The sequence below is a fragment of the Mobula hypostoma genome, chromosome 3, assembly GCF_963921235.1.
Source record: "Mobula hypostoma chromosome 3, sMobHyp1.1, whole genome shotgun sequence".
In the NCBI taxonomy this organism is placed as follows: domain Eukaryota; kingdom Metazoa; phylum Chordata; class Chondrichthyes; order Myliobatiformes; family Myliobatidae; genus Mobula; species Mobula hypostoma.
This window is the reverse complement of record NC_086099.1, coordinates 220,603,939-220,621,346: the sequence shown is the minus strand read 5'-3', so window position 1 is coordinate 220,621,346 and position 17,408 is coordinate 220,603,939. Positions and strand designations below refer to the sequence as shown.

Genomic DNA, 17,408 nt, shown 5'->3' with positions numbered 1-17,408 from the left:
ACGGCTGTGGAGGCCAAATCTTAGGATGTATTTAAGACAGAGCTTGATGGGTTCTTGATCATTAAGGGGATTAATTGTTACGAGGAGAAGAAGAGAGAATGGGGTTGAAGAAAAATAGTCATCATGATTGAATAGTGGGGCAGACTCGATGACTGAATGGCTGAATTCTCCTCCCGTATCTTATAATTTTATGGTCTCAGAAGCATCACAACTTATCTCTTTGTCACTGCTATTTGTAGTGCGGAATGCAAGGCTCTCCTGTGACCTGACCACACTTGCCTTTCACCAACTGCAGCAAAACTGAAAGACTGACAAACGGCCAATGCGCAAAAGAAGACAAACTGTCCAAATACACAAAAGTAAAGATAAATAATACTGAGAACTGAGTCCAAGAAAGTGAGTCTGTAGGTTGTGGAATCAGTTCAGAGTTGAGGTGGGTGAAGTTATCTCCTCTGGTTCAGGAGCCTGGTGGTGCGGGACTTGAAGCTCCCGTACTTCTTTCCCAATGGCAGCAGTGAGAAGTGAGCCTGGCCTGGGTGGTGGGGGTCCTTGATGATGGATGCTGCTTTCCTGCAACAGTGCTCCTTTTGGATGTGCTCAGTGATGGGGAGGCCTTTTCCCGTGATGGACTGGACTGTCCCCACCACTTACTGTAGGCATTTCCATTCCTGGGCATTGATGTTTCCGTACAAGAACATGATGCAACTAGTCAGGAGACTCTCCACTGTGTATCCATACAAGTTTGTCAAAACATGATTCCATAATAAGCACCTTTTGTTTGGAGAAGTCTTTCACAGGAATCTAAGCTACAAACATGACAGGAATTGAAATATTAGTTTCTTCCGGCTTGTTCTGTAGATGTTAACAAGATCATTTTGAACTTGACATGCGAGTCTTGAATTCTAATGGACACTGTTTCTGTTTCTTCCTGCACTTCTCCCCACCCACCCTTGTCCAATCACCTCACACAGGAGACTGTCTCGGTCCACACTCCTCCTCATTCCGCTGTTTGGGATTCACTACACGGTGTTTGCCTTTTACCCGGAAGATGTTAACACCCTGGATCGGCTGGTGATTGAGCTGGGATTGGGATCCTTCCAGGTAACGTGGTCAGAGTACTGTAAGTCGGCCGCAGGACAAGGGGAGCTAATGTGCGGATCCCACAGGCCAGTCAGCAGTCCGCTTGCACCCTGATCCACGTCCCTCCACAACCTGGCCTCTCCCTATGCTTAGAAGTGTAGAGGAACAGAAGGATCTTGGGTCCATGTCTCCAAGTGGCTACGCAAGTTGATAAGGTGGAGTGTGGTGTGTTGGCCTTCATTAGCCAGGGGATTGAGTTCAAGAGCCGTGAGGTAATGTTGCAGCTCTATAAAACCCTGGTTCAATCACACCTCGAGTACTGTGTTCAGTTCTGGTTGCCTCATTGTAGGAAGAAAGTGGAAGCTTCAGAAAGGATGCAGGAAAGGCTTAACAGAATGCTGCCTGGATTGGAGAGCACGTCTTTTGCAGAATGGATGTGCAAGCTAGGGCTTTTCTCTCTAGAGGGAAGGAGGTTGAGAGGTAACTTGATAAAGGTGTACAAGATGATAAGAGGCATAGATAGAGATTTTTACCCAGTATTGAAATGGCTAATATGAGAAGGCATAATTTTAAGGTGCTTGGAAGAAAGTCAGAGGTGGGTTCTTTTCACAGTGCGTAGTGGGTGTTTAAAACACACTGCCTGGGATGGTGGTAGAGGCAAATTCATGAGGGACGTGTGATAGACTTTTTGATAGGCACGTGGATGAAAGAAAAAAGATCTATGTAGGAAGGAAGGGTTGGATGTTCTTAGGTTAAAAGGTTGGCACAACATTGTGGGCCAAAGAGCCTGTACTGTGTGGCATTATTTTATGGTCCATCTTTGCAAGCTCCTCCATAGTGTTTATCTTTGCAATCCTTCAATTCTTCTCCAAATCTTTCCAATCCAGGCAAGAGGTTCTAGAATTCCTTCTCAACTCTTCTCCTCAAGGGTCTAGTTCTTCGACCAAGCTTTTGATCATCTGTGCTCACCTCATTTCCTGAGAAGTCTGAGGTTATTTCCTGAAAGAATAATACTGATGAGATTACGAGAGGTATAGGTAGACAGACAATACCTTTTTCCAAGGGTTGAAATGTCTAATACAAAGGGGCATGCATTTGAGGCAAGAGGGGAATTTCACAGGAGATGGGAGGTGCAAGTTTTTTTACACAGAATTTTGTGTGCCTGGAATGCACTGCCCAGTGTGTTGGCAGAGGCAGAGACATTAAGGATCTTTAAGAGACTATTAGTTAGGCTCAGGAATGTGAGAGCAATGGAAGAATAGGGACAGTGTTTATTTATTTATTTATTTGTAGAGGTACAGCGCGGAATATGCCCTCCCAGTCCTACGAGTCTGCACCCCTGCGATCCCCGATTTAACCCAAACCCAATGATGGGGTCATTTACAATGACCAACCGGTACGTCCTCGGACTGTGGGAGGAAGCCCGTGCGGTCACGGGGAGGACCTGTAAACTCCTTACAGCTAGCGGCTTGAATCGAAGCTGGGTGGCTGGTACTGTAGAGCGTTGTGCTAACCATGACACCTCTGTGCCTTCCCAAAGGCAGGAGAGATTAGTCCGGTTAGCTGTTTGATGACTACTTTACTTGGTTTGGCACAACATTGTGGGCTGAGGGGCTTCGTCACAAGAGGAGGTCTCCTCAAAGACCCTCACCACTTGCAGCATGGAAGAAGGCCCTTCAGCCCGCCGGGTGGGTGCCAACCCTCAGACACCCATTTACACCGATCCTACATGAATTCCATTTCCCTCATTCCCCCTGGATTCCACCGCTCGCCCACGCACTGACTGTTCACAGCAGCAAACTAACCATGTGAAAGGGCACCGGAGGACCTGAGGGAAACCCACGCAGTCATGGGGAGGACCTGCACAGGCAGCGCCGGAGGTCGGAATCGAACCTGGGCGTCTTGTGCTATGAGGCAGCCGCTCGACCAGCTGCGCTATAGTTCTGCTCTTCACTTCGGTGTCACTGACTGTACTTGCAAAGAAAACAGGGGAATAGAACATAGAACTGCACAGCACAATGCAGGCCCTTTGGCCCACAATGTTGTGCTGACCTTTTAACCTACTCCAAGATTGATCTAACTCTTCCCTCCAACATGGTCCTCTGGCAGCCCATTTCAGGCACCCACCCACCAGTGTCTGTGTGAAAAAAACATCTTGCCCCCTTCATCTCCTTTGAACATTCCCTCCCTCACCTTCAATGCATGTCTTCAATTATTTGACATTTCAACCCTGGTAAAAAGAAACCAGCTGACTATCTATGCTTCTCATAGCCATATAAACTTTGGTCAGGTCTCCCTTCAGTCAGGAGAGGAGACAACCCAAGGTTCTCCAAACTCTTCTTGTTGCTGATACCCTCTAATGCAGACAGCATCCTGATAAACCTCTCCTGCACTCTCTCCAGAGCCTCCAATCCTTCCTATCGTGGGGCAACCAGAACTGAATGCGATTCTGTACCCCAAATGGGGCCTAACCAGAGTTTTATGAAACTGTGACGTAACTCTTGAATTCAGTGCCTCAGCTAAAAAAGGCATGCATCCTGAGCACCTTCTTTACCAGCCTGTCAACTTGTGTGGCCACTTTCTGAGGGCTTTGGGCCTGGAGCCCAAGGACCTGCTCTACATTGTGGATGACGTTTCGCCGAAAGAATAAACTTGCCAGAAATGAGACCTCGCACCGGGACTTTCTGTAACTTTTCTGATGCCTCCACCATTGCTGGGCACCCTCCCCCTCCACATTTCAGGGGTCAGATCCCTCCCTTCCCCAAGGCCCTCAGTGGGGCTGTAAAGTTGGGGAGGAGGTAGGGCTGAGGATTGGAGGAGCAGATAGGCTCCAGGAAGGTCAGTCTTTATTCTCCATGCCAAGTTGGCCCCTAATGGTCTCTGAAGGCCTGATTAGATCTGACCATACAGGATCTGAATGAAGTCACGTTCAGGGTCATAGAGCACTGCAGCATAGAAACAGGGCCTTCGGCCTATCTAGGCCATGCTAGCCCGTCTGCCTAGTCCCATCTATCTGAACCCAGACCATAGCCTTCCATAATCCTCCCATCTACATACCTATCCAAATTTATCTTAAATATAACAGTCAGATATACATCCACCATTTCTGCTGGCATCTCCTTCCACACTCTCACTGCTCTCTGAGTAAATAAGTTCACCCCTCATATTCTCCTTCAATATGAGGTTGAGCCTTTCATCCTCAATCTATGCCTGCATGAAGTCTGATTTCACCTAATGCCTGGTTGATGTCTGATCTCAACTGATGCCTGGTTGATGTCTGATCTTGCCCAACCTGAGGGGAAAAAGCCTACAAAGGCCATGGAAAGAGGGCAGATTCCTTCCCTTAAGGATATTGGAGAACAGGATGGGGTTCTAAGAACAGGAAAAGAATAGACTTACATTCCCTGCCTGGTCAGAACTTGAACTCACACCACAGTCCCAGAATTCCGGCAGTCTAGACCCCCCCCCCCCGAGGCGGAGGAATAGATAAGCCGAGAGAAAAAGCATGCTGGCCAGAAAAGAGAGTAGTTTTGGGCCTCAAATCTAGGAAAGGATGTGCTGGCATTGGTAAGGGTCCAGAGGAGGTTCACAAGAATTATTGCAAGAAGAAAAGGGATTATATATGAGGAGTCTATGATGGCTCTGGGCCTGTACTCACTGGAGTTTAGAAGAATCGGGGAGGGGGTGCGAAATCTCATTGAAAAGTATTGAATACTGAAAGGCTTATACAGAATGGACATGCAGAGGATGTTTTCTACCATACGGGAGTCTAGGACCAGAGGGCACAGCCTCAGAAGAGAAGGCCAACCCCTTTAGAACAGAAGTGAGAGGAATTTCTTTAATCAGAGGGTGCTGAATCTGTGGAATTCATTGCCACAGACAGCTGTGGAGTCATTGGGTACAATTTAAAGCAGAGGTTGCTAAGTTCTTGATTAGTAAGGGCATCAAAGGTTATGGGGAGAATGGGGTTGAGGGGTAAAATAAATCAGCCATGATGGAATGATGGAACAGACTCAATAGGGCCAAGTGGCCTAATCTGCTCCTGTATCTTAGACCATAAGACAAAGGAGCAGAAGTCGGCCATTCGGCCCATCGAGTCTGCTCCACCATTTTATCATGATCTTATGGGCTAAACACCAGCGCTTGCCATTGGCTGGAGCTGAGGTCAGGCCGACATCCCGGTTTAATACAAATGTCTTTCTGATCCTTCACTAATTGTCTATGTGGCCTGTTTATTCCTTGCAGGGGTTTGTTGTGGCTGTGCTATATTGTTTCCTCAATGGAGAGGTAAGCTACTTAGATTCTCTTTTCCTTCTTCCTCTCTCCCTGATAAAGAGAAAAGTGAAATCGTATTTTTTGTGTGTGTTATGGGTCTCGGTTTGTTGATGTGAGTAATTCCCTTTAGTTCCAGTACAGCTGAAGTACATTTAAATGACATCTCTAAGTTTCTTCCCGAAGGTACAGTCCGAGATCAAGCGGAAATGGAGGAGCTGGAAGGTAAACCGGTACTTTGCTGTTGACTTCAAGCACCGCCACCCGTCACTGGGCAGCAGCGGGGTCAACGGCGGCACGCAGCTCTCTGTCCTCAGCAAGAGCAGCTCCCAGATCCGGATGTCCAGTGTCAACGCCGAGAACCTCGCCACATGAACCAGCTGGGCCACCTCCTCCTTCCCACCTCCACCGTAAGAGAACGCGCCTCCTCCTCCTGCCTCTCCCCTCGCTGTGCCCTGTTGGGTGGGGGGGTGGGATCACACAGAACCCACTCTTATTTATGTCGGCCCTCCCAGGGGCCCAGGCAGGTCGCCGTCTTCAGGTGAGAAGAGTCCAGTGTTGCCCCACCCCCCCCGTCCTCACACTCCCCCCACCAGTGTTAACCCACTCGCCAGATACATTTGAAAAATAAACACTGACTCGATGTCGTGGAATAGGACTAAAACGCCAGCGTTTCGAGTGCTCGGTCCCTCGAAGAGGGGAGGTGGATCTCCCTCCGCCTACCCTGAGCAATATGCGTTAACGGTGTTGGGTGCCTGGGGACTTCCCCGCCCTCTGAGGCAGAAGATCACCCACCCGCTGTGTGTGCTCTCGACGTGTTTGGCAGACGCCCGCAACCCCATCTCTACCCTCCACCTTCCCTCCCCCGAAGCGGGTTGAGGAGATCGGCCTCCACTTTTTCCCCTCGGCGTCAGCTGCTCTGGGGGCCGGGACTTCACAACCTTCATCGTGCAGTGACGTGCCCGCCGAGGGAAGGCGTTTTGGATCTGCACCAATGGTTGGCATCATCCACGGTGACGCACAATGCTGTAGTGCTTCACGGTGACATGGCCCTTTGTATGCAATCCCTTCACAATGTCAGGGGGCCTTATCTGGTGACCTGTGGCCCTCAGTGATGTCCCAGGACCTCGTGGTCCTTAATGTAATCACAAGACCTTATCTGCTAACGCGTGGTCCTTAACGATGTTGTGGAACTTTTACTGGTGACGCGCAGTCCTTAGTGATGTCACACAACCTGATGACATGTGGTCTTTAATTATGTCATGGGCCCGTATTTGGAACCTTTGTGATGTCACTAGGTCTTAAATGGTGACATGTGGTCCTTAATGATGTCACCAGTCTTTATCAGGTGACTTGTTGGTCCTTAAGTGCTGTCACAGGACCTTATCTGGTGGAATGTGGTCCTTAGTGATGTTATAGGGCCTTATTTTGTGACATGTGGCCCTTCGTGATATCACTGGGCCTTTAAAAAGTGACATGTAGTCTTTAGTGATATCACAAGACTTTATCTGGTTTTGTGCAGTCGTAAAATGATGTCACAGGACTGTATCTGGTGATATCTTGTCCATACTGATGTCACAGGGCCTTATCTGATGGCTTATGGTCCTCGAAGGTGGCATGAATCCCTTTGAGATGTCACATGACCTTGCCTGTTGCCATGTGAACCTCAGTGATGATACGTGGGCTTCTCCCTTTAATGTCATCTAATGTTGTAGGGTGACACGTAGCTAGGCCTGGTGTGACAAGCCGTGGCCCCTTTTTTACCTGACTGGCCAGCTATGGAAACAGGTGGGGAGAACAGGCAACTTCACAGCTAGCGTACCCATTATGCTTTTGATGGTGTTTGTTGCAAGCTTCTACTGCGGCCACGTTGCCCCATTTGTGAACAACTGGGTGCGTTTTACATTGCCCGAGGCCACATCGTCCTCTTCCGCCACCCCCCCCACCAAGCCTTTCTCACTATCTGACCAAAATACATTTACAAGTCGAGGGTTTAAATTCTGCCTCTCTGCATTCTTTTTTGGCAAAAGGGGCAAAACACTCTTGTCCAGCTTCACTGCTCAGAAGCCGTGAATGGCTGTGGAGAGAGAAAGAGATTTGATTAAATGCATTGATTTCTCACAGTGAAATTAAGATATTTCGTCCCTTGCTGTGATTGCAATTACCTGAGCATCGCCCCATCAGCGGGGTTGCAAGCCTCAGGTGATGGGCACTCCTGTACGGGGTGGGGCTCCAGAAATTCACACTATGATTGGCAAGCAAGTTATCCCCTTAAAGCTTCTACTTCTTCCTCCACTGACATCATCTTAATTACGATTGGGAGGTCTGAAACCAAACAAACTTAGGAGACGAGCGCAACTACACTCAGTAGCCACTTAATTAGATACTGGAGTGGAACCTGGTGCTGTAGCCCACTCACTTCAAGGTTCGATGTGTTGTGTGTTCAGAGATGCTGTTCTCCACACCACTGTTGTAACGTGTGGTTATTTGAGTTACTGTCACCTTCCTGTCAGCTTGATCCAGTCTGCCCATTCTCCATGGACCACTTCATTAACAAGGCGTTTTCACCCATAGAACTTCTGTTCACTGAATGTTTCCTTTCTCACACCGTTCTCTGTAAACACTAGAAACAGTTATGTGTTAAAATCCCAGGAGATCAGCAGTTTCTGAGATACTCAAACCACCCCATCTGGCACCAACATGGTCAAAGTCACTTAGATCATATTTCTCCCACATTTTGATATTTGAGCTGACCAACAAATGAACCTCCTGACCACGTCTGCATGCTTTTATGCAGTGAATTGCTGTCACATGATTGGCTGATCAGATATTTGCATTAGCAAAGAGGTGTACAGGTGTACCTAATGAAGCAGCTACTGAGTGTATGTCAGAAATGGAATGCAATCCAAGATATTCCTCCTTATACTTCCCTCACATTGATATGTTCAAGACCCGAATACATCAGACGCACAATAAAGATGCAAGCCTTTCTCTACTCCACCCATGGGGACTTGCAACAGTGCTCGACGTTGTCCAGAAAGGTATTCAAGTTCCACAGCTCCCCCAACGGGGTTCTGCAATGAAAAGCTGTGCAAAACAAGAAAAATGCGCAACTGACCAGCTCACTTTGTACAGTTTGACCGTTGTCGTCTGGGGTGTGATTGCGTGTGATGTGAATGCGGCAGTGTTTAGCTGTTGTGAAGTGACTCTGTTTTGACCAGAAATGGTGTCGTCAATCTTTGTCGTTGCAAACAAAAAAAAAATGGCCTCCTCTCATGAGAAAGGTTGTGGGATTTGAATCTCTCTGCATCGGAATAGACCATAAGACATAGGAGCAGAATTAGGGCATTTGGCCCGTCGAGTCTGGGATCCCCAGTTAACAGAAAATGGTGCATGGCATTTCTGTGGAAAGGTTTTTCCAAATCAAGAAAGGGGACAAAATTGGCCTGTGCTGTATGAACATGTACAGATGAGGTTCCTATTTGCAAAGCTTCAGAACTTGTTGGTGCCTCCTTCAAATGGGGTCTTGGCAGTGAATTGACATCTTGTACCAATGCTTGAATTTGCAATCGTTTTATTCCTATATTAGAGGAAGGGCAGACTCATCGAGTTTCCTTGCTTAGAAGGGGAAAGGTTCCTCAGTGCTGTCATTGATATAAAGGAGCTTGGCTATCATTGCTCAGAGATGGGAGAAGGTTGTTCTAGAAGTTAAGGCTACGTTGCTTTTAGATGTTTGCCTACTAAGATATTGGGCAAGGAGGGAAACCTATGGGGTGGGGGAACAGAAATTTAATCAATAAAAGACTGTCAGGAGAAACTCCTTCACTGGAGTTTTGAGAATGTGTCACAAGGAATGAATGAGGCAAATAACCAAGAGAGTTTTGCCAGCAGGGAGAGTATGGAAGGAAATGCTGGTGGGAGGGCATTGGTAGGGTTGGTGAAGCCTTGTGTGAAGTGTGACTATGGCTTGCACTTATAGACTGACCTTCAGCCTACAATTCTGTGTCAGATGTTTGGCAATATTTGTCCTGCTTTTCTTAACGATGCCTTGGTATATTTTTTAAAAGATTTAGACAATTATTTTTTTTGTTGTTTGGAAACCTTGAAATAAAGTCAGGATAAAGCCCCCATCAGTATGCAAGGCTTTAGTACGTGGGTGGCCTTTGTGCTACAGATCTCCAGGGGCTTAAAATGGGAAGTGATTATTGCACAGCCAAATAAGTTTGAGATGAGGTAGAGCTAACAGCAAACAGAGTCTACTTACTCACCAAGCAGTCAACAGAATCTTCGCACATCAAGTGTGTGTGAACTACTGCAAGCATAAATAGAGCATGGAACAATACAACACAGTACAAGCCTTTCAGCCCATAATATTGTGCTTCTTCTTAACCTGCTCCAAGATAAACTTAACCTGCATAGCCCTCCATTTTTCTATCCCCCATCTGCCTCAGATTACATTAAGACAACCCATTCAAAGGCTGTTCACCTGGAAAATGGTGGGCTGAAGAGAGGATAGTGACATGATGTTAAGCACTGGATATCATCAGTGTCGTTTCTAGGCAATTGTTTCATCAGCACCATTGAGGTGGTACCTCAAGGTGAGCGTTTCCTTTGTCACCTGACCCCCACCTCTTCTACATTGACAAAACTTTTGTTTGGTAGTGTCTTAAAACAACACAAACAAAATGCTGGAGGAACTCAACAGGTCGGGCAGCATCTATGGAGGGGAATAAGCAGCTGACGTTTTGGGCTGAGAGCTGGAAAGGAAGCCATAATAAGAAGCTGCATAGGAGGGGTGGGGGAGAAATAAAAGCTTCCAGGTGCTAGATGGCACCAGGTGACGGGGAAGGTGGGTGGGTGGGAGATGGGGGCAATGAGGTGAGAAGCTGGGAGGAGACTGGCGAAGGGCTGCAGGAGAAGGAGTCTTGATAGGAGAGGAGAGTTGACCAGGGGAGAAAGGGAAGGAGGAGGGAGGAGGTGGACACGTGAGGAGAAGAGGAAGGGAGCTGGAGTGGGGAATGGGAAAAGGGAGAAGAGAGATTTATGGAAATTAGAGAAATCGGTGTTCATGCTGCCAGGTAGGATGCTACCTAGAGGTGTTGCTCTCCAACTCACGGGTGGCCGCTTCACGGCATTACCTCACTTTAGGTGTGATGTAAATTATTACTGTTGCTGGGCATTGGTCAGGCACTTTACCCCGCGGAGAAAGTGGCAAATAATTAGCCATGGCACCATAAATATCACAGCACCAATCAACGTTACCCTCGCCCCAACACACGATCAGTCCTCCGGCATTTTGTGTATGTAATTCCGGATGTCCAGCATCTGCAGAATTTATTGTGTTACTGATGACAATAGGTGATCTAAATTCTGGAGTTCCCCCTCCCTTCTATAAACTTTCCCCGCTGACCAGGGACCTGCTGTGACTTGATGGGCTCACTGATCTTAACCAACTATTACCCCACAAAGTTCCCTGGGCCATTTTTTAACAATTAAGGCATTGAACATATTGAAATTGCGGTTAATATTTAACAATGAGTGTTTACTGATAAGGAGGAAGGAATTCACCTTCTCAGTAAAATTGAACCGGCTTTCTCTGCAAGGAGCCACTAACTTCAGATTCAGAATGAGGTTTAATATGACTGTGCGGCAGGCACACGAGATGCTGGAGGAACTCAGCAGGCCAGACAGCGTCTGTGGAAAAGATTGAACAGACGGCGTTTCAGGCCGCCTGGCCTGCTGAGTTCCTCCAGCATTTTGTGTGTGTGATGCTCCCATTTCCAGCATCTGCAGGTTTTCTCCTGTTTGTGATTGGTTTAACATCACTGGCATATGCTGTGAAATAAGTTGCTTTGTGGCAGCAGTATATTGCGATACATAAAAAATTATAAATTACCATAATGTATATAGGATATTAAAATAACTAAGTAGTGCAAAATCAGAGCAAACAAAAAGGAAAAGAATTAGCAATGTAGTGTTCCTGGGTTCAATGACCATTCAGAAATCTGATGGCGACAGGCAAGAAGCTGTTCCTGAATCACTGAGTGTGTGTCTTCAGGCTCCTGTACCTCCTCCACGATGTTAGCAATGATAATCATAGTCATACTTCATTGATCCTGGGAGAAATTGTTTTTTTGTTACAGTCGCACCATAAATAATAAATAGTAATAAAACCATAAATAGTTAAATAGTAATATGTAAATTATGAAATAAGTCCAGGACCAGCCTATTGGCTCAGGGTGTCTGACCCTCCAAGGGAGGAGTTGTAAAGTTTGATGGCCACAGGCAGGAATGACTTCCTATGACACTCTGTGCTGCATCTCGGTGGAATGAGTCTCTGGCTGAATGTACTCCTGTGCCCACCCAGTACATTATGTAGTGGATGGGAGACATTGTCCAAGATGGCATGCAACTTGGACAGCATCCTCTTTTCAGACACCACCGTCAGAGAGTCCAGTTCCATCCCCACAGCATCACTGGTCTTACGAATGAGTTTGTTGATTCTGTTGGTGTCTGCTACCCTCAGCCTGCTGCCCCAGCACACAACAGCAAACATGATCGCACTGGCCACCACAGACTCATAGAACATCCTCAGCATCGTCCGGCAGATGTTAAAGGACCTGTCTCCTCAGGAAATAGAGACGGCTCTGACCCTTCTTGTAGACAGCCTCAGTGCTCTTTGACCAGTCCAGTTTATTGTCAATTCGTATCCCCAGGTATTTGTAATCCTCCACCATGTCCACACTGACCCCCTGGATGGAAACAGGGGTCTCCGGTACCTTAGCTCTCCTCAGGTCTACCACCAGCTCCTTAGTCTTTTTCACATTAAGCTGCAGATAATTCTGCTCACAACATGTGACAAAGTTTGCTACCGTAGCCCTGTACTCAGCCTCATCTCCCTTGCTGATGCATCCAACTATGGCAGAGGGCATGTCCTGGGTGATAGGGGTCCTTAATGATGGACGCTGCCTTTTTGAGGCATCGCCTTTTGAAGCTGCCGTCGGTTCTGGAGAGGCTAGTGCCCGTGATCACTGCAGTACATCCCAGAACACGTCTCAGTCAATGAAATGTTTTACTTCGCTGCCGCAGCGGATGAAGCACTGCGGACAATTTTTGCACAGGGAGCTCCCGGAGGAGGCAGCCTTGATGATCTAGGGAAGCCTGTCAGCGCCGCCGCCTCACAGTTCCGGTGTCTTGTGTTCAATCCTGACCTCGGGAGGTGCCACGTTACCTTCTTGCTGCTGTCCGTCAGCTCCAGGTTCCCCCCACGTCCCGAAGGCACACTGTTACCAGAACCTGAATTCGGCAGCAGCACCGGGCAAGGCAGGAAAACCAGAGAAAAAATTACAATAGCAGTAAAAAGGAGCAATGGTGAGGTCGTGTTCATGGGTTTCATAAATCATTCTGAAACCTTATGGTCGAGGGGAAGAAGCTTTCTCTGAATTGTTATTCAGATTCAGATTTACTCCTCTCACTGGCGTACAGTACTGTGCAAGACTCAGGTGCATGCGTATAGGTAGGGTGCCTAAACCTCCTGCCCAGTCCTGTGTTTGTCAGTGTGGAGCGCAGAGAGAGAGTTTGTAAATCTGGTGGGAAGGAAAGGTGTTGGGAACGGCGAGTGGTGGAGCGCCGCGGGAGGGGTGTGGGACAGGTGGCAGAGCGGGACAGCCAGGGCAGATGGATGGCGAGGGTGCAGACACACCCAGCCCTGACACACCAGGCAAAGTCATTTCATTCCAGACAATTGGTTTATTGATCATGACAGAGTGTCTCACTGGTGCTTCCCGTTCCCTCCTCTCTCCCGTCCCCTTTTCCCAACCATGATTCCCCTTTCCCTGCCCCCTTCCCCACTCTCAGTCCACAATAGAAACTCATATCAGAATCAGGTTTATCATCACTCACACGTGTCATGAAATCTGTTTTTTTGTGACAGCACTACAGTGCAATATATAAAATTACTACAGCACTGTGCAGTAGTTTTAGGCAGTCTACAGTACGCCTGAGACTATTTGCGGCAGCAGTACAAAGCAATACATAAAATTACTCTTAAGCTACAAAGCTAAAGAGTGCTAAAGAGGACTAACGGGGGGGGGGGTTGATGGGTGCATGGACTGTTCAGAAATCTCACGGTGGGCGGCGAGAAGCTGTTCCTGGGTGTTCGGGTTCAGATTCAGATTGAAATGTGTCATTTGTGTTAACGACCAGCACACCCAGTGATGTACAGGTGTCACCTCACAGCCTGGTGACAACGTAGCATGTCCACTGTGTTCAGCAGAACAACACAAACAGCAAACAACAACAGAAAGAAGCCCCTTTCCACCCTCCCACACGCACGCACCCACCAACACACACACACACACACACAGACAGCTGCCGTCCCCCCAGGCTCCTGTTCCTCCTTGCAGATGGTAGTAAAGAGAAGAGGTCCAATGCAAACCACCCTTGGTGTGTAAGTGAGAAAGAGGAGACTAATGGGCAAGTGAGCAGGAGCAGGTTGCAGGGGTGTGGGCAAAATAAGGGAGGGGGGCTATAGGGATTGATGGGAGCTGGTGTGCACAAAATGGGCTGTACAGTTTACTGCAACACACATCAAAGTTGCTGGTGAACACAGCAGGCCAGGCAGCATCTCTAGGAAGAGGTACAGTCGACGTTTCAGACCGAGACCCTTCGTCAGGACTAACTGAAGGAAGAGCTAGTAAGAGATTTGAAAGTGGGAGGGGGAGGGGGAGATCCAAAATGATAGGAGAAGACAGGAGAGGGAGGGATGGAGCCAAGAGTTGGACAGGTGATTGGCAAAAGGGATATGAGAGGAGCATGGGACAGGAGGTCTGGGGAGAAAGACAATGGGGGGGGGGAACCCAGAGGATGAGCAAGAGGTATAGTGAGAGGGACAGAGGGAGAAAAAGGAGAGAGAGAAAAAGAATAATTAATAAATAAATAAATAAATAAATAATGGATGGAGTACGAGGGGGAGGTGGGGCATTAGCGGAAGTTAGAGAAGTCAATGTTCATGCCATCAGGTTGGAGGCTACCCAGACGGAATATAAGGTGTTGTTCCTCCAACCTGAGTGTGGCTTCAGCTCGACAGTAGAGGAGGCTGTGGATAGACATGTCAGAATGGGAATGGGATGTGGAATTAAAATGTGTGGCCAGAGGTTGAAAAGAAGGCCTTCCACAGTTGTACAGGGCCCTGGTGAGACCACACCTGGAGTACTGTGTGCAGTTTTGGTCTCCAAATTTGAGGAAGGACATTCTAGCTATTGAGGGAGTGCAGTGTAGGTTCATGAGGTTAATTCCTGAGATGGCGGGACTGTCATATGTTGAAAGATTGGAGTGACTTGGCTTGTATACACTGGAATTTAGAAGGATGAGAGGGAATCTGATTGAAACATATAAGATTATTAAGAGATTGGACATGCTAGAGGCAGGAAACATGTTCCCGATGTTGGGGGAGTCCAGAACCAGAGGCCACAGTTTAAGAATAAGGGGTAGACCATTTAGAACGGAGTTGAGGAGAAACTTTTTCACACAGAGGGTTGTGGTTCTGTGGAATGCTCTGCCTCAGAAGGCAGTGGAGGCCAATTCTCTGGATTCTTTCAAGAAAGAGTTAGACAGAGCTCTTAAAGATAGCAGAGTGAAGGAATATGGGGAGAAGGCAGGAAAAGGGTACTGATTGTGGATGATCAGCAATGATCACAGTGAATAGCGGTGCTGGCTCGAAGGGCTGAATGGCCTACTCCTGCACCTATTGTCTATTGTTGAAGGAACAGCACCTTATATTCCGTCTGGGTAGCCTCCAACATGATGGCATGAATATCGACTTGTCTAACTTCTGCTCGTGCCCCACCTCCCCCTCGTACCACATCCATTATTTATTTATTATATATATGTTCTTTCCCTCTCTCTCCTTTTTCTCCCTCTGTCCCTCTCACTATACCCCTTGCCCATACCCTGGGCTTCCCCCCTCCCCCTTTTCTTTCTCCCTAGACCTCCCATTCGATGATCCTCTCGTATCCCCTTTGCCAATCACCTGTCCAGCTCTTGGCTCCATCCCTCTCCCTCCTGTCTTCTCCTGTCATTTTGGATCTCCCCCTCCCCCTCCCACTTTCAAATCTCTTACTAGCTCTTCCTTCAGTTAGTCCTGACGAAGGGTCTCGGCCCAAAACGTCGACTGTACCTCTTCCTAGAGATGCTGCCTGGCCTGCTGCGTTCCACCAGCAATTTTTATGTGTGTGGCTTGAAATTCCAGCATCTGCAGAATTCCTCGTGTTTGCGTAGTTTATTTTTGAGTTGAAGCCTGCAAAATAATCATGTGTTAGTGCGGTACAAATATAGATTCAAGTACCATGGGAAATTCACCCGGTTATCGCTTTTATGATGATCTAATCTCTCGCCCTGAAAACAACAGCTCCAGACCATATAATGCACCCTGGATATAGCATAAATCTTATCTTGAAATGATTCATATTCATTTTTGAACAGGTTTTCTGAAGAGCTTTCATTTATTTCAGTCTGTTTCTGATATAGTTTTATTAATAGCACAACAGTGAATACATGGAAATAGTCACAGGGTCATAAACAGTACGGAAACAGGCCCTTCGGCCTACCTAGTCCATACCGAACCATTGAACTGCCTACTCCCATTGACCATAGCCCTCCACACCCCTCTCACCCATGTACCTGTCCGAACATTCTCAAATGTTGAAATCAGCCTCGCCTCCACCACTAGCGCTGGCAGATCATTCCACAACAGGACTCATCTTTGTTCCTTAAAGATCGTAATTATTGTCACCAATTCATTAATGGATGATAATCTCTGCTCAAAATTACGGCACCTGACAGAATGTTTTGGGTGATTTAGTGATGAATTAGATGACACGAGACCATAAAATATAGAAGCAGAATAAGGCCATTCAGCCCATCAGGTTTTCACCACCATTCCGTTGTTTGCTGATTTATTTTCCCTCTCAAACCCAATCTCCTGCCTTCTCCCCGTAACCTTCGATACTCTGAATAATCAAGAACCTATCAACCTTCACTTTAAATATATCCGACGACTTGGCTTCTACAGGAGTCTGTGACAATGAATTCCACACATTCACCACCCTTTGGCTCAAGAAATTCCTCCTCATTTCTGTTCTGAAGGGATGTCTAATCTAAAGGATTCTGAGGTTGTGCCCTGTGGTCCTAGACGTCCCCCCTCCACCCCACCGATACATCCACTCGATCTAGGACTTTCAATATTAAGTACATTTCAGTGAAATCTTCCCTCATTCTTCTAAGCCCCAGTGAGTACAGGCCCAGAGCCGGGCCTCAGGTCTGAGGACTGGCAGCAAACCCATCATCTATGACGGAGGAACAGGAGTGCTTTCCTCCGGGCAAGCCCTGACAAAGTATAACAATGTGGTGTCTTCCTCATACGTCAATAATCACTCATTAACTGGAGCTGACACTCACCCTAACAGGATGCACAGCATCTCATAAATTGCTCGCCTGTCACTCCGTGTGATGTAAAAATATTTGTTCATCTTACTGAAAATTTAGCCACAAATTTTGAGTCCCTGGGCTGTTTAAACCTGAGATAATTGATTACTGTCCAGATCTCCCCACACTCAACATCAGTAAGTCCAAAGAACTGACTGTGGACTTCAGAAGGGGTAAGACAAGGGAACACACACCAGTCCGCGTAGAGGGATCAGAAGTGGAGAGGGTGAGCAATCTCAAGTTCCCGTGGGTCAATATCTCTGAGGATCTAACCTGGGCCCAACATATCGATGCAGCTACAAAGGAGGGATGACAGTGGCTGTATTTCATTAGGAGTTTGAGGAGATGTGGTATATCACCCAAAGAAACTCACAGTTTTCTACAGATGTACTATGGAGGGCATTCTAACAGGCTGCATTAACGTCTGGTATGGGAGTGAGGGGGTGCACCACTGCACGGGACCAAAGTAAGCTGCAGAGAGTTGTAAACTCAGTCAGCTCCATCATGGGCACCAGCCTCCCCGGCATCCAGGGCATGATTAAGGAGTGAACTCCTCAAAAGGCAGCATTCAT

The 17,408-nt window shown here is 47.4% G+C and overlaps 1 protein-coding gene across 4 annotated transcripts in view; it reads left to right on the top strand.

Moving 5' to 3' along the window:
- LOC134344556 (pituitary adenylate cyclase-activating polypeptide type I receptor-like) overlaps positions 1 to 13,963 on the top strand; it is a 269,718-nt gene extending 255,755 nt beyond the window's left edge. For 3 of the 4 annotated variants that reach the window (XM_063044563.1, XM_063044562.1, XM_063044561.1), the window contains 3 exons: positions 972 to 1,101; positions 5,326 to 5,367; positions 5,539 to 13,963. In XM_063044563.1, the coding sequence (XP_062900633.1) occupies positions 972 to 1,101; positions 5,326 to 5,367; positions 5,539 to 5,727 (361 nt within the window). In that variant the 3' untranslated portion in view covers positions 5,728 to 13,963. Of the gene's footprint in view, positions 1 to 971; positions 1,102 to 5,325; positions 5,368 to 5,525 lie in introns of all 4 variants that reach the window. The other variant, XM_063044564.1, reaches the window with a different exon arrangement.
- Positions 13,964 to 17,408: the final 3,445 nt, after the last annotated feature.